The following is a 17,759-nucleotide window of genomic DNA, read 5'->3' as shown; positions in this document are numbered from 1 at the left end:
GGGGGACAGCACAGACAGCACAGACAGGGGCACAGACAGGAGCACAGACAGACAGGGGCACAGACAGACAGGGGCACAGACAGGGGCACAGACAGGGGCACAGACAGGGGCACAGACAGGAGCTCGATCATCAGCTCCTGATGTGAACCGCGGGGGACCTTTAATGAGGACAGGGTCACGTCAGGACACACACTTTATCTGAAAAGGCGCGAGGAGACGAGGACACAAAAGGTTTAGAGGAGTTTTTCTGGACGTTTGGCTCCGGGTTGTTGGACTTTCTCGCTCGTGGGTCTGAGGTCAGAGCGTCTGTCGTCCTCGCCGGTCTCTGAGTTTGTCCCGCGTCTGTTTCTCCGGGTCTGACAGCCGTTTCCTGACACGTTGGACTCGTGTTTTGGGAACACCTCTTCCTGAAAACACCACCCCAAAAATTCTGTGGGATTCAGACAATGACTCAATAAATTACGTCACAACGGCGTCGAAACTGTGGAAAAGACCGAGTCAAGTTCGGGCTGCGAAACAAACAAAACACGTCATCTCACACGGGAGAATCTGTGTATCAAAACCAATAATAAGAAAACGAAAAAACAACTGTTTTCTTCATTATTTGTCTCCAAAACCAAAATGAAAAACAGATAATGATTTGGTTTTTTTTTAGTTTTTGATTTTGTGTTTAAATGAAATGGAAAAAACAGATAACGGACGTTTCCCGTTTACGTGACTTAAACTGTGATGAAGGACTGAACCAGGACTGAACCAGGACTGAACCAGGACTGAACCAGGACTAAACCAGGACTAAACCAGGACTGAACCAGGACTGAACCAGGACTGAACCGGGACTGAACCGGGACTGAACCGGGACTGAAACGGGACTGAAACGGGACTAAAACGGGACTGAACCGGGACTGAAACGGGACTAAAACGGGACTAAAACGGGACTGAACCGGGACTGAACCGGGACTAAAACAGGACTAAAACAGGACTAAAACAGGACTAAAACAGGACTAAAACAGGACTAAAACAGGACTGAACCAGGACTACACCAAGTCTGGGACAAGATCGGAACCAGACTGGGACTTAGACTGGGACCAGGATTGAAACTGGGACCGGGACTGAGATCGGGGGACTGAGATCGGGGGACTGAGATCGGGGGACTGAGATCGGGGGACTGAGACCGGGGACTGAGACCGGGGAGACTGAGACCGGAGAGAGGGGACTGAGACCGGGGGACTGAGACCGGGACAGAGACCGAGACCGGGACGGACCGGGACAGACCAGACCGGGACTGAGACCGGGACTGAGACCGGGACTGAGACCGGGAACAGGATCAGGACTGAGACCGGGACTGAAAATGGTTTAGTCATGGCTTAGTCCTGTTTTAGTTCTGGTTCAGTCCTGGTTTAGTCCTGGTTTAGTCCTGGTTTAGTTCTGTTTCAGTCCTGGTTTAGTCCTGGTTTAGTTCTGTTTCAGTCCTGGTTCAGTTCTGTCTCAGTCCTGGTTTAGTCCTGGTTTAGTTATGGTTCAGTCCTGGTTCAGTCCTGGTTTAGTCCTGGTTTAGTCCTGGTTTAGTCCTGGTTTAGTCCTGGTTTAGTTCTGTTTCAGTCCTGGTTTAGTTCTGTTTCAGTCCTGGTTTAGTCCTGGTTTAGTCCTAGTTTAGTCCTGGTTTAGTTCTGTTTCAGTCCTGGTTTAGTCTTGGTTTAGTCCTGGTTTAGTCATGGCTTAGTCCTGTTTGTTTCAGTCCTGGTTTAGTCCTGGTTTAGTCCTGGTTTAGTCCGTTCCATTTTTTCCATTATTCATTTAAACACAAAATCGAAAAATGAAAAACAAATCTTTATCATCAATCAATAATGAAGAAAACAGTTGTTTTTTCATTTTCTTATTTTTGGTTTTATTTTGAAAAACAAATGAACGAATGACACACGGCTTCAGGATCCACATCATAAAACTAGACTCAGTTATTTTAGAGAAACATGAGAGTTTTCTCAGTGTACAGTTTGTGATTTTGTGTTTTAACATGAGAACGTCTGAGTGATCTGATCCGTGTCTGGTGTCTGTGTCCAGGATGTGCGTGTCCGAGTGTCCCAGCGGTTTCTTCCGTGACGAGCGTAAGCGCTGTAAGAAGTGTTCGTCGTCCTGCGAGACGTGCGTGGGCAGCCGCAGCGACCAGTGCAGCACCTGCCGCTCCGGGTTCCACCTCAACGAAGGCTCCAACACCTGCGTCGCCAGCTGCGCCGACGGGTTCTACCTCGACCACGGTACGTACGCCGAGTCCCTGATCTGCTCGTTGGTCAATCCTCTACAGCTCGAAGCGTATCGGAGTATAAAGAAAAAAGTACAATAAATATCAGTGTTGGGCAAAATACTTCAAAACTGTAATGTGTTATTTATTTATGAGTTGTTTCTGTCGTTTCAAAGTTATTTTTTACATTACAATATTACTGTGTTTAAAATATAAAACATTACACCAGGACTAAACTAGGACTGAACCAGGGCTGAACCAGATTTAAACCAGGTCTAAACCAGGACTACACCAAAACTGAACCAGGACTGAACCAGGACTAAAACAGGACAAAAACAGGACTAAACCAGGACTGAACCAGGACTGAACCAGGACTGAACCAGGACTGAACCAGGACTGAACCAGGACTAAAACAGGACAAAAACAGGACTGAACCAGGACTGAACCCAGGACTGAACCCAGGACTGAACCCAGGACTGAACCCAGGACTGAACCAGGACTGAACCAGGACTGAACCAGGACTGAACCCAGGACTGAACCCAGGACTGAACCAGGACTAAAGGAGAGGACTGAACCCAGGTCTAATACCAGGTCTAAACCAGGTCTAAACCAGGACTACACCAAAACTGAACCAGGACTGAACCAGGACTAAAGGAGAGGACTGAACCCAGGACTGAACCCAGGAACTGAACCAGGACTGAACCCAGGACTGAACCCAGGACTGAACCAGGACTGAGGACTGAACCAGGACTGAACCCAGGACTGAACCCAGGACTGAACCCAGGACTGAACCCAGGACTAAAGGAAAGGACTGAACCCAGGACTGAACCAGGACTGAACCAGGACTAAAGGAGAGGACTGAACCCAGGTCTAAACCAGGTCTAACCAGGTCTAATACCAGGTCTAAACTAGGACTAAACTAGGACTAAACTTGGACTAAACTAGGACAAAACCAGAACTGATCCAGGTCTAATACCAGGTCTAGTTTTGTCCTAGTTTAGTCCTAATTTAGACCTGGTATTAGGCCTGGATCAGTTCTGAACTAGGACTAAACTACAAACTAAACCAGAACAAAAGACTAAAACGGGAAACCAGGACTGAACAGGTCTAAACCAGGAAACTGAACTGAACCAGGACTGAAACCAGGAACCACTGAATACCAGGTCTAATACCAGGTCTAAACTAGGATTAAACTAGGACAAAACCAGAACTGAACCAAGGAACTGACTCTAAACCGGACTGAACTAAGACAGGACTGATCTTGGACTAAGACTAGGACTGATCTTGGACTGAGACTAGGACTGATCTTGGACTAAGACTAGGACTGATCTTGGACTAAGACTAGGACTGATCTTGGACTAAGACTAGGACTGATCTTGGACTAAGACTAGGACTGATCTTGGACTAAGACTAGGACTGATCTTGGACTAAGACCGCTCCTGGGAGAACCCCGAACCCGTGGTCAGGCGTCTGAAAAGCTCGATCGGGCCTCGGCTGTTCTTCGTCCCGTGCAGCGTGGAGTTCTGCGCTGATGCTTTCTCTCGTAATTACCCGACGGTTTAGGTGCACCTCCCGATCTACGCAGGTGCACCTCCGGGTCGTCCCGACGCTCTGAACCGTAACGATGATGTTTCACCGCTGCTGATATCGCAGTGATTTTAGCGAATTTGTATGAAAAAAAAAAAAAGAAAAACCCACCACTTCAATCCAGGTTAAAAAGCACTGTGATGCGCGTTACTCACATTTGTACCGACTAAAATATTTACATTTTTCTCCCTGTAGTGCCACATTACTAGTCAGTCTGGCGCCACCTAGTGTCTCCGCTCAATTTCAAATCTCTCCAGCGACTAGATCAGGAATCAAAATACACTAGACGGTTCGCAAAATCCCCAGAAGTGCGAGTTTAGGCACCAGCCAATCAGTGAAGAGACAGATATTCTGTTTTGGCAACTATTCCCAAGGTCGAGGATTTAAAGGCTTAACAAAGAGAATGTTTGGTGAATTTCATCAAGGGGAAAGACGTTATTGTCCTTCTTCCTACGGGATTTGGGAAAAGCTTAATATACCAGTTAGCCCAGTTAGCGGCGCATTACAAACGTCACAACCAAACAGCGGAGATTGGTTAAATAAAAAAAGTACTCGCCTACCATAGAACGAACGAATCCTAATGCTGCGAGGTCAGACGGTCTCCACAAAGTGAAACCGGTTGATGAATCAGGCTGTTACATTACTGCGTTACAGCAAAAAGCGACGCATTACAGTAATTTCGTTACTTTTACTCCCAACACTGATAAATATTGACCTTCAAAAATGATTCTCATTGTAATTCACACAGAGATATTGGAATAACAATATGTGGAGTCAATGGAAAAAAAGAGGACAGGAGCATAAATCACTGTGTCTGTATCACCTTTTTAATATTTTAACCATGTTTCAATAATAATCCCGCTCACAAAGCATCTAATTTTTAATTCTCAGTGTAAAAACAAAGAAATACTGAATTTTAAGGTGAAGATGACCTTAAAATGCAGAATACGCCCAGTTTAATCTCCATGTCCTTGTGTTTTTTCCTGCTCTGTGTGTGACTGGGATTTTCTCTTTCTCCAGATTCAAACATTTGTCGACGATGTCCTGAAAACTGTAAAAAGTGCACAGGCTCCAGCGTCTGCACCGAGTGTAAACCGGGCATGAGGTAAGAGTCACCGCACACACACAACAGGACCTGCACCAGTGTGTCTCATCTGTCTGTGAAATGTGTCTTAGTCCAGTTAAAACATTTTTAAAAAGCATGTGCTGATTTTGAGTTTCCACACGTAGTTTGTTTTCACTCTGAAGAAGGCTAAGGTCAACCCGTCTAATCTGTGTATCATTTGTTCATTTGTTTTTCAAAATAAAACCAAAAAATAAGAAAAGGAAAAAACAACAGTTTTCTTCATTATTTGTCTCCAAAACCAAAATGAAAAAACAGATAATGATTAATTTTTTCAGTTTACGATTTTGTTTTTTCAATTTGCGATACCGGGGCTGAGACCGGGGCTGAGACCGGGGCTGAGACCGGGGCTGAGACCGGGGCTGAGACCGGGGCTGAGACCGGGACCTGGTTTAGTCCTGGTGTAGTCCTGTTTTATTCCTGGGATTGGTCCTCAGTCTGGTCCTGGTCTCATTCCTGGTCTCATTTCTGGTCTGGTCCCGGTCTCAGTCCCGGTCTCAGTCCCGGTCTCAGTCCCGGTCTCAGTCCCGGTCTCAGTCCCGGTCTCAGTCCCGGTCTCAGTCCCGGTCTCAGTCCTGGTCTAGTCGAAAACTGAAAAAACGAATCCTTATCTGTTTTTTCATTTTGGTTTGGAGACAAATAATGAAGAAAATAGGTGTTTTTTCGTTTTCTTATTTTTCGTTTTATTTTGAAAAACGAATGAACGAATGATACACAGATTCTGTCTCTCGTATAAACTCTGGTGTCTGTAGTTTTAGACCTGAGTGAGTTCTATTTTCAGCTCCAGTATGCACTTTAAAATGAACCCGGTGTAATGAACATGGTGTAATAATCTCAACACTTCCTCCTCGTTTAAGAATCCCGTCTTTTATTAACTCACCTCTGTGTGTTCAGTCTCCAGGGAAACCGGTGTCAGATGACGTGTGACGCAGGGACGTATTACAACGGCCACAGACGAACGTGTGAGCCCTGCCACCGAGCGTGTGCCACCTGCGCAGGTACGCTCCCGAACACACACTACACATACACATGCACATACACCGACACACACTCTTGATTTGGCCCTGACACACTGTATAACCACTGTGAACTTTTAAAGAAACATAATCTATTTAATGTTGAAAATTTTACCAATTTTAATCATCTTAAATTAATTTTTAAGTGTCTTGACTCTGATACACCACTGAATTCAGAATTTGCCAGGACCATAAACTGCACACACAGAGCTAAAACAAGAGGTGCTACTCGTGGTAATTGTGTTGTCCCAAAGTACAGGATAAACTCTTGGTCAGTCTCTTTCTCTGCCAAAGGGACCAGACTGTGGAAGTGCTACCAGCCCATTTAAAACTGGAAACCAATCGCAACAAATTTAACTAAAAATAAATTAAAATTGTTGTATGTTTCCAACCAAAAATGCTCTCACTGAAAATGTAATAATGCTGCATCTGGTGTTGTAGTACTGAGACTGATTTTGGTCTTGAGATTGGCCTCAAGATCATTTTTTTACAGTCTTGGTCTCGTCTCGGACTCGACCTCTTTGGGACTCGGTCTCGTCTCGGTCTTGAAGGTGCTTGTTCTCTGTCTTGTCTTGGACTCGAGGTCTGACACTCGTCAAGTCTGATCATCTTTCATTACGGCTGCTGTCGGCAATAAACTTCTTACTGCGACATGTGGCTGAAGTTTGCTTAACAAAAGTGCACAAACGCATCTGTGTTTGTCACGACGTGTGTTTGTTAAATGTGCAGAGGCTGTTTAGACAGGCTGGCGCCACCTAGTGCCTCCATTCAATTTCATTTCTGTCCAGTGTCTCAGGAATCAGAATACACTAGACTGTTCACAAAAACCCTGGAAGTGTGAGTTTGGTCACCAGCCGATCAGTGAAGGGTCTGTGTTGGCGATGATTCCTGAGATCAAGGATTTAAAGCCGGAACAAAGAGAATGTTTGGTGACGTTATTGTCCTTCTTCCTACGGGATTTGGGAAAAGCTTCATATACCAGTTAGTCCCGTTACTGGTGCATTACATACATCACGACCAAATAGCAGAGATCTGTTAAATAAAAAAAGTACTCGACTACTGTCGAGCGAACGAATCCTAATGCTGCGAGTTCAGACGTTTCCACAAAGTGAAAGCGGCTGATGAATCAGGCTGGAGGCTGCTAAATCCCACTGCAAACCCTGTAAGAGAATGTAACTCCAGTTATAAACTTGAAAAAACAGGTTTAAAAATCCTGCCCACTTTATTCACTTCCTTCAGTTTTGTGTAAAGCGCCAGTGGAAGTTCTTTTAAAGAGGTTCTGAAAGTGTGGCTGAGGGTAGAAAAAAAGAGGCACAGAGTGTTTAAGTACAGTACAGTTTTCTTGGCTTATTTTAGGCCTAAATGAATGAACATTAATCCAATAAAATGAAGATGGATTTATATAAAAAATTGATATAAATGTGCCAAAATAACTATAAAATACAAATAAATGAAAATGACAAAGATGGTCTCGATTTGGTCTCGATGGGCCGTGGTCTTGGTTTTGTCTCGGGTTTGACCTTTAAAAGTCTTGTTCTTGTCTTGGTCTCGACCCTCAGTAGTCTTGGTCTTGTCCTGGCATTGGGACCCTGTGGTCTTGGACTGGTCTTGGTCTCGTTTAATGTGGTCTTGACCACAACACAGCTGTATCTATGTGTAACTAATGTGTCCTGTTTGTTTTCAGGCACGGGGATCGAGGCCTGTACAAAGTGCGCAGACGGGTACATTCTGGAGGACTGGAGGTGTGTGTCCACCTGCAGCAGCGGGTACTACCTGTCCGAGACGCAGGACCAGGGACAGGTGCAGCGCTCCTGCAAGAAGTGAGTCCACACCCCACACCTGTCAGTTCATTAGGCTTTGTAGAGAATTAGTTTTTTTCGACATATTCTCCCAACACTCGCACTTGTTTTTGTTTTTTTTACAGATACTGTTCTTCTGTTTTTTGCTTGTGATGTATTTTTCACAAGCTTTAAAGCTAAATACGGTAATCAACTGAACGACTAAAGGTCTACAGACTTATTAGAGACACAGATCACTAGTATCACTAATAATCATCTGCCTGTGAAACCTGGTCGCTATGAAATGTGACTCTTCAAAATAAAACGACACCGCCTCTACACTTCTCGTCTTGTGTTGTGCTGCAGGTGCGACCACAGCTGCTACGAGTGTCTGGGCCCCGGAGAGAGGAACTGCAGCACCTGTGTGAGCGGATACAACCTGGAGGGAGGGGCCTGTGTGGTCAGCACAATCTGCAAAGATGGTGAGTCCAGATGTGCAGCAGAGAGCGGAGACTAGAGCTGCGCTGGGGTCTGCTGCGGGCTTTAACACGGGCACAGGAGGGAAACTTCTGTCAGCAGATTTAAAAAGTCATCTAAAGCCCCGGTGTCCACTGCAGGATTTTGGCCGATTTCTGAGCTGATCGTGGGGTGAATCTTGAGTCGTGGCTAAAAATCGTGGGTTGTAGGTGTCCGGTGTCCCGTCGATTTGAGCTACCTAGTGCTACTACGCATGCGCACGACCCACAAGCGCTTTTACAGTTTAAATATCGTCGATTTGAGCTCCCCAGGCAGAAGTAAAGTAACAAGTAACATTTTAAAAGTGTACTGGTTTTATTTTACGTTTTTACTAGTTAAGCAGCAACATGTCAAACTCAGGCCCGGGGGCTAAATTTGGCCCGCAGTATAACTAAATTTGGCCCGTGAGATCATATCAAATCTGTATCAGATCTGCCCGCTGGCTACAGATCGACTTTAGAGACATTATTTATTTAAAATTTTGTTATTTTATGTGATACTCCTTCTGGATTCAATGTTTGAGCAAAACTATTATTAAACATTTATTTTAATAAGAAAATATTTAACATTACATATCTCGAAAGAAGAGAAAAAATGTAGATGTTGAAATTTTTCAAATACAAATTTAGTTTGGCCCATGACTTGGTCTCACTTTTTAATTTTAGCCTCTGTGAATTTGAGTTTGACACTCCTGAGTTAAGCATATAAACATCGACATGTGCGTGTTAGATTTGCGGGAGAATACCTACATTAATATTTGATTTGATCATATTTAACGCTGTTTAATATAAAGATTTCAGTGTTTCCAGTCATTTCTTTCTCTTATATAGTAGGAGCTTTATTTGATAGAAGATTTAGACCTGTGGAAATGAGCCACATACCTCAACCCAAATTCATATAAATAAGTAAATAATGGTGATTCTACAGTAGGAGCATTATTCAATGGCTAAATTGGCCTGTCGATATGTGCTACCTTTAGTCGGATCCTTATTTGAGCAGAATATGACTGTCACAATGAAATATGCAAATTCATGTAAATTAGTCTTTTTGCATATATATTTATTGCTTTTTAGTTTAAACTAAATAGTCAACAAAATAATAGCAATATAAACAAAACAAAACAAACATTGGCCCATTCATATATTAGACACAGATACATCCATGTCAAAATGTAATAGCTGAAATCTCAAGTCCAGTGTACATCAAAAAACGTTCTTAAAAATATTATTCTTATGATGAAGCGACACGTCAGGTAATCGAGAGAAACAAAACCAAAAACTGTCTTCTGTCATGACTAGTTGACTTTTTCTCAACTACACCAAGGAGTAGAAATAAAGAATTATTAGTCAGAATTTACAGACAGTTTCTAAATTTTACATAATTATGGTGTAAAGTCTGATCACCGTGTGCAAACAGAATCAAACCCACGTCTCTAATCCAAAGAAATATGTTGTAAAACTTTAGGTCAAGGTTCAGGTTTGGCTTTATTGGATCTGTACAACTGTAAACAGAAAAACGTAAGGTCGCTTATTTCAACGGGGTGAATCGACTGTCGATTTAGGCCGCGGGGAGCTCATTTCGACAGAACACCGGGACAAAGATTAAACAAAGAGAAGCTGTGACTGAGATCAAGTTTGACCTCATCTCACTGCTTCTGCGATTAAACTTTGTGACCAACAGTAAACTCAAGAGCTCCTAAATGTACAGCCAAATGTAAATGTAAAAATGATGCAGTGGACACGTGACTTTAGGAATCTGTGCGTCACTCGTTCATTCGTTTTTCAATATAAAATAAAAAATAAGAAAACAAAACAACAATTTTCTTCGTTATTTGTCTCCAAAACCAAAATGAAAAAAAGGATAAGGATTTGTTTTTTGAATTTTCGATTTTGTGTTTAAATGAAGAATGGAAAAAACATTTACGTGACTTCCGTGACTGCGATGTCGGACTTTTGCACCGCATATGGACTGAACCAGGACTGATCCAGGTCCGGGACCAGAGCGGGGACCAGAGCGGGGACCAGAGCGGGGACCAGAGCGGGACCAGAGCGGACCAGAGCGGGACCAGAGTGGACTCCGAGCTTTGACTCCAAGCCTCAGCTTTGAGCTCCAGCCCTGCCGTGGGCTCTGAGCCTCCGGTCTGGTCCCGGCCTCATCTCGGTCTCAGTCCTGGTCTGGTCTCGGTCTGGTCCCAGTCTGGTCCCGGTCTGGTCTCGGTCTGGTCCCGGTCTGGTCCCGGCCTCATCTTGGCCTCAGTCCTGGTGTCAGTCCTAGTCTGGTCTCGGTCTGGTCTCAGTCTCAGTCCCAGTCTGGTCCCAGTCTGGTCCTTGTCTGGTCTCGGTCTCAGTCCCGCTCTGGTCCCGGTCTGGTCTCAGTCTCGGTCGGGTCCCGGTTTCAGTTCTGATCTCGGTCCCGGTCTGGTCCCGGTCTGGTCCCGGTCTGGTCTGGTCCGGTCTCAGTCCTGGTCTGGTCCCCGTCTGGTCCTGGTCTGGTCTCGCCCTGGACCTGGATCAGTCCTGGTTCAGTCCATTTTCTGTTTTTTCCATTCTTCATTAAAACACAAAATCGAAAACTGAAAAAAAACGACTCGTTATCCATTTTTCATTTTTGGTTTTGGAGACAAATAATGAAGAAAACTGTTGCTTTTTTATTTTCTTATTTTTGGTTTTATATTGAAAAACAAATGAACAAATGATAAACGGATTTTTAGGGCTGAATATTTGCAGTCTGGTCTCTGTGGTTTGTTGCCGAATGCTTAAGTGTTGTAAGTTTAACTGTATTAACCGCGGTGTCACTAACGCTCTAACCTCCTGCTGTAGTCGAACTCCCAGCATCAGTGCTCCTTTTGTGCTTTGGCTCAATGTTCATGCGACAAACTAACACTAGAACTTTAACACTAGAACTATAACACTTTAATAGAAACTAAAGCGCTCCACGTGTCTGTCGGGTCAGTAGTGTTTGTCTTTGTCTTTGCTGCTTCTCCTGTGATCTGTGCTTCAGATTTTGCATGTTGCTTTGCCTTTTTCTCTGCTTCTGGTGACTCTTTAATGTTTGTCTTAGAAATCCAACTGAACCTGGTCTGAAATCCGCTCTCAGGTTGTGTCCACGTTTATCCGTTTGAGGTTTAACAATTTAGAAGTTGATTAAAATTTAACTATAAGGCAACTTTTTTGATTCCGCCAACTACTGTGTTATGTTTCCATGGAGGTGTTATTGCTTTCCCTCAAAAGTTTCATCGCAGGGTGTTGTGTTCGGTGTACTGTTCGTTCTTTTGAATTTCAATTAAGAACGAAAAACAATAAAATGGGAAAACAGTTTGATATCTCATTTTAGTCTTTGTTTTAGTGTCAAACAAAAAAACCCAGATTTCGACCTCTTTTTCTAATATGTTATTTAAACATTTTTGCTGGAAGGTCCATCACATGCTTACTTCCAGGGTAATTGGACCGGAATTAAACCTCTGCAAAGACTCATAGTCAGAATTAAATTAATGTAATTTAATCATTTAACTGCAGTTGAATAAATGAAAAAAAAAAAAAGTACAATGGGTCCATGTACGTTCCTCCCCTCACCTGTGGTCATGAGCTCTGGGTAATGACTGAAAGGACGAGCTCACGGATACAAGCGGGAGAAATGAGTTTCCTCCGCAGGGTGTCTGGGCGCTCCCTTAGAGACAGGGTGAGGAGCTCAGTCACACGGGAGGAGCTCGGAGTAGAGCCGCTGCTCCTCCACGTGGAGAGGAGCCAGTTGAGGTGACTCAGGTATCTGTCTCGGGAGGTGTTCATGTCCCACCGGGAGGAGGCCCCAATGAAGACCCAGGACACGCTGGAGGGACTATGTCTCTGGGCTGGCCTGCGAACGCCTCGGGTTCCCCTGGAGGAGCTGGAGGAAGTGTCTGGGGTGAGGGAAGTCTGAGAGTCCCTGCTTAGACTGTTGCCCCCACGACCCGCCCTGGATAAGTGGAAGAAAATGGATGGATGGGTCCATGTACCGTTCGTTCTTTTGAATTTCAAATAAGAACGACAATAAAATGGGAAAACAGTTTCCTATTTAATTTTTCCATTTTATTGTCAAACCAAAAAATAAATAAATGCAGATCTGAATCTCTATTTCCAATATTTAATCCATCCATCCATCCATCCATTTTCTTCCGCTTATCCGGGGTCGGGTCGCGGGGGCAACAGTCTGAGGAGGACCTCCCAGAACTTCCCTCTGCACACACACGTCCTCCAGCTCTTCCAGGGGGATCCTGAGATGTTCCCAGGCCAGCAGAGAGACATAGTCCCTCCAGTGTGTCCTGGGTCTTCCCCGGGGCCTCCTCCCGGTGGGACATGCCCGGAACACCTCCCGAGGGAGACGTCCAGGAGGCATCCGGAACAGATGCCCGAGCCTCAACTGGCTCCTCTCGACGTGGAGGAGCAGCGGCTCTACTCCGAGCTCCTCCCGTGTGACTGAGCTCCTCACTCTGTCTCTAAGGGAGCGCCCAGCCACCCTGCGGAGGAAACTCATTTCGAGCGCTTGTATCCATGATCTCGTCCTTTCGGTCATTAAACACCAGTCAAAAAAACCATCGTGCCTGTTTCATTTATAATATTTTATTCTCTCTGGTTTATTTGCCCTGGAAGTTCTGCTGCTCAGCGCCGCGTGTGAATTTAGTGTCACCTGAACAAAGAGTTTATTGTTGCTGCCTGTTTCTCGTCGTAGAGTTTCAACAATGACTTTTCAACAATGTGTCGCTATAAAAGAAGACGACATGTTTGTCCATAAAATTTCACGATTTTTCAGGTTGAGTCCTTCTCGCAGCAGAACGTCTGGAGCAAGTAAACCAGAGAGAATAAAATATCAGAATTTAAATAGGCTCGATCTGTGTGATTTGAAATAAACTTTAAATTAAATGTTGGAAAAAGAGACTGAGATCTGTTTTTTTGCTTGACACCAAAACAGAATAATGAAATAACAAAATGTTTTCCCCATTTTATTGTTTTTCGTTCATAATTGAAATTCAAAAGAACGAACAGTACATGGACTCGTTATACATATTAATTTTTTCATTGACTCAACTGTAGTTAAATGATTCAATTACATTACTTCTGACCATGAGCCTTTGCAGAGGGTTTAATGCTGGTCCATTCACCACGGAAACAGAAAGTTACACAGTGTATCTTTAAACCAATCGGAGCAGCGGCGCTCATGGTCCAAGCGAGACGAAGCGTAAACACTGGGTTATGTAATCCCACGTCTCCGTCGCAGTATAATTAAACAAACCTGCCGTTGTTGCCGCTTGAGACCTTTACCCTGCGCTGGAACTGCAAAAGACGAGCAGGTGGTGTCTCCGTAGCACGTTACAGGTCGTAGCTGCGGAGAGGCGAGTCAGATCAAGCTGTATGTTTTGTAATTGAATAGTTATACTGTTTATTTTACCAGACACAGCGATAAGAACAGTTTCATTTTGACAGTGTTGACGTGTTTAGTTGCTTTCTTTACTGTGGAATAATCGGAGCAAGTCAATAACATCTCCATGGAAACGGCTAATCCCAAAAGTTTACGCAGTGCAGCTTTAACGTCATTTATGTATCAGGAGGAGCGTGGACCTGAACCGGAGTTTGAACTTTTTATGAAAATTCTACATGAATCTAGGGTCTGTGTACCATTTGTTCTTTTGAATTTCAATTAAAAAAGAAAAACGGTTTGAAATGGTCACGATGATTTGTTTTTTTGATTGGTCAAATGAAACAGAAAACGCACGCCGAGGTTCTTGTAGACGTGCAAATGCAAGGAGCAGTAGAATAAAAGTGAAAAAATGTTTCATTTGTTCATTCGTTTTTCAAAATAAAACCAAAAATAAGAAAATGAAAATACAACTATTTTCTTCCTTATTTGTCTCCAAAACCAAAATGGAAAAACAGATAATGATTCGTTTTTTCAGTTTTGATTTTGTGTTTAAATGAAAAATGGGAAAAAAACGATAAAGCGTTGCCCGTTTACGTGACTTAAAGCTGCTATGCCGGACTGAACCGGGACTGAACCAGGACTGAACCGGGACTGAACCAGGACTGAACCAGGACTGAACCAGGACTGAACCAGGACTGAACCAGGAGTGTTGGGACTAGCCCGCAGTTGCGCCCGCGTAGACTGTCGGGTGATCAGGAACCGGAACCTGGACTGAGACTCGGGACTGAGACTCGGGACTGAGACTCGGGACTGAGACCGGGACTGAGACCGGGACTGAGACCGGGACTGAGACCGGGACTGAGACCAGTTTAGTCCTGGTTTAGTTCTGGTTCAGACCAGACTGGGACAAAACTCGGGACTGAGACTCGGGACTGAGACTCGGGACTGAGACTCGGGACTGAGACCCGGGACTGAGACCCGGGACTGAGACCCGGGACTGAGACCCGGGACTGAGACCCGGGACTGAGACCCGGGACTGAGACTGGGACTGAAATCAGTTTAGTGTTGGTTTAGTGTTGGTTTAGTGTTGGTTTAGTCCTGGTTTAGTCCTGGTTTAGTCCTGGTTTAGTCCTGCTTCAGACTCGGGACTGAGACTCGGGACTGAGACTCGGGACTGAGACTCGGGACTGAGACTCGGGACTGAGACTCGGGACTGAGACTCGGGACTGAGACTCGGGACTGAGACTCGGGACTGAGATGGTTTAGTCCTGGTTTAGTTCTGGTTCAGTTGTTTTTATTCGTTATCCGTTTTTTCCATTATTAATTTAAACAAAAAATCGAAAACTGAAAACACAAATCATCAGTTTTTTCATTTTGGTTTTGGAGACAAATAATGAAGAAAATAGTTGGTTTTTTTTCTTTTTTCTTATGTTTGGTTTTATTTTGAAACACAAATGAACGACCGACACACGGGTTGTTTTCAGTTTCTTGCTTTTGACGTGAGGAATAATAAAACACCTCCCCAGGTTTATTGTTTTCTGTCCTTCATTGAAATTAAAAAAAGAACGAATGGTACAGGGATTTTCTTTTTAAAGGTTTTACACTGAAATGACTTTTGACTGTGACGTCTACATTTTGCTAATTGTGTGTCGTTTGTCTCTTCTTTCTTTCTCTCCTCTTCTCTTCTGAAACGGACCCGCTCCCTCCGCCGGAACCACCACCGCCCCGCCCCCCCTCCCCTCCTTCGACCGACTCTACCTCTGATCGGATCAAACCGCTCCGCCGTGTTGTCCAATCGCGCGGCTCTGATTTCCCCCCCTGTGTGTTTCCTCTTCCTGTATCTCTTCTTCCTGGTCTGTGGAAAGCAAATGAAGAATCTTGGGCGGAGGGCAGTTTCTGTGTGCTCGTAAAAAAGAACAATCTCTGCCAGAGGAAAGTTCTGCAACAACTCTGCTGCAGAACATGTTCTCAAAAGGGCTGAGCTCGGAGCAGGCCGCCATTTCACATAATTTATACAAGAATCTGTGCCTCTAACGGACTGCAACGGAGGCGCGATACAGGACTACAACAAACCTACCTTTTCTGTACAGGGACTCACCGCCAGGGACGAAACATTCAAGTTATGTGACCAAAGCTTCGATGCCAAAACTCTTTCTTCTTTTTGTTGCCGGTGTAGGTAGCTCCAGGAGCCGGGGGGAGCCCTCTGCGTTTTTGGCTCCTCTTTCTGGTCTCTGCAGGAGGATCATTTGGATGGGAGAAGTATAGGCCGATTAATATTGAATAATAAAAGGAAGCGTTATCAATAATGTGAAAAAGTGTGTCTGGACTTGACTTTGGCCGTAGACCTCGCACATAGAGATATTATTATTATTATTATTATTATTATTATTATTATTATATATATGCACATGTTCTCAACCGACTTCACCCGATTCTCCAGCCCAGACGACACTTTCCACGGACGTTTTCCGCTCTTAAAATCCTCGGCGCCAGCTCCACTCGTACGTCCTCGACTCTTTTTGTGCTCGGTAGGGGTGTAACAGTAACCGAAATATCGTTTAAAAGTCTCGCAATAATATCGAGGGCGGTCGCAATATATCGAATCTAGGGATGGGCATTCGATAAAATTTTCTCAAACAATCGATTTACGTTTTTTATATTAAAATTTATCATCATTATTATTACTGTCTGCGCTTCCAATCTGCGTAAATAAACTCAACTTTACGACATATAAACCGTAACCGCTATAGAAACTTTAACTTCTTGGGTTCTTTGGGTTGTAACAATAACTGAAATATCGTGATATCGTCAGAACTCTCATAATAATATCGTGGACCGTCAAAATATATCGAATTGCAAGGTTTTTCACTTATGGTATTAAAACTTAAAAACTTAACTTGGGTATTAAAAAAAGAGGGAACTGCACAGGCCATGATCCGTTACTTACTTTACTACACAATAACTGTCATTAAGCAAGTTTAAATCTTATTTCTTTGGAATATGGCAGTAATGATTCACACTGACGACTGTTCGAGGTATTTAATTAAAGGGATGGGCATGCGATAAAATTTGCTTAATTGATCGTCGAGAGAATTAACGATCGATTAATCATTAACATTTCTATATTAAAACGATCATCATTATTATTACTATCTGCACTACTAATCTGCAGAAATAAATTCAAGCTTTACGACATATAAACCGTAACGACTCTAGAGCTTTTTCCCACTGGACACTGAAACATATGTGCTGCTTTCAGTGTTGGGAAGGTGACTTTAAAAATGTTTTCACCTACAGATTACAGATTACATACCCCAAAATGTAGTTTGTAACGTAATCCATTAAATTACTTAAAGTGAGTAATGTAATCTGAATACTTTGGATTACTTGATATTGTCTTGCTTTTTAAAACGACATGAATGTAACAACCACATCCTGAAAATTCATGTTTGTTCTTTTCAAATTGTCTGTTGAGCCCAAGTCTCGTTTAGACCTGGTTTAGTCCTGGTTTAGTCCTGGTTTAGTCCTGGTTTAGTCCTGGTTTAGACCTGGTTTAGTCCTGGTTTAGTTCTGGTTTAGACCTGGTTTAGTCCTGGTTTAGACCTGGTTTAGTCCTGGTTTAGACCTGGTTTAGTCCTGGTTTAGACCTGGTTTAGACCTGGTTTAGTCCTGGTTTAGGTTTAGACCTGGTTTAGTCCTGGTTTAGTCCTAGTTTAGACCTGGTTTAGTCCTGGTTTAGTCCTGGTTTAGACCTGGTTTAGACCTGGTTTTAGACCTGGTTTAGACCTGGTTTAGTCCTGGTTTAGTTCTGGTTTAGACCTGGTTTAGACCTGGTTTAGTCCTGGTTTAGACCTGGTTTAGTACTGGTTTAGTTCTGGTTTAGACCTGGTTTAGTCCTGGTTTAGTTCTGGTTTAGACCTGGTTTAGACCTGGTTTAGTTCTGGTTTAGACCTGGTTTAGACCTGGTTTAGTTCTGTCTTAACCCAAAATGTGAAAACAGGAACATCCCGCCGTGTAATCCATTTATTCCAACAAAGTAACTGTAATCCAATTACCACTCACTGAAACAGTAACTGTAACTGAATACAGTTACTCATAATTTGTACTCTGAT

The 17,759-nt window shown here is 43.7% G+C and overlaps 1 protein-coding gene across 2 annotated transcripts in view; it reads left to right on the top strand.

The window, feature by feature from the left end:
* pcsk5b (proprotein convertase subtilisin/kexin type 5b) overlaps positions 1 to 17,219 on the top strand; it is an 84,797-nt gene extending 67,578 nt beyond the window's left edge. The window contains exons 16-21 of one of the 2 annotated variants that reach the window (XM_055161353.1): positions 2,059 to 2,252; positions 4,844 to 4,928; positions 5,841 to 5,944; positions 7,647 to 7,782; positions 8,107 to 8,222; positions 15,522 to 17,219. In XM_055161353.1, the coding sequence (XP_055017328.1) occupies positions 2,059 to 2,252; positions 4,844 to 4,928; positions 5,841 to 5,944; positions 7,647 to 7,782; positions 8,107 to 8,222; positions 15,522 to 15,628 (742 nt within the window). In that variant the 3' untranslated portion in view covers positions 15,629 to 17,219. Of the gene's footprint in view, positions 1 to 2,058; positions 2,253 to 4,843; positions 4,929 to 5,840; positions 5,945 to 7,646; positions 7,783 to 8,106; positions 8,223 to 15,512 lie in introns of both variants that reach the window. The other variant, XM_020926952.2, reaches the window with a different exon arrangement.
* Positions 17,220 to 17,759: the final 540 nt, after the last annotated feature.

This window comes from Boleophthalmus pectinirostris, unplaced genomic scaffold (assembly GCF_026225935.1).
Source record: "Boleophthalmus pectinirostris isolate CB_2022bp ecotype Guang Dong unplaced genomic scaffold, ASM2622593v1 HiC_scaffold_4, whole genome shotgun sequence".
Lineage (NCBI taxonomy): Eukaryota > Metazoa > Chordata > Actinopteri > Gobiiformes > Gobiidae > Boleophthalmus > Boleophthalmus pectinirostris.
Note: the sequence above shows the minus strand (reverse complement) of the source record. Positions and strands in the feature narration are given on the sequence as shown.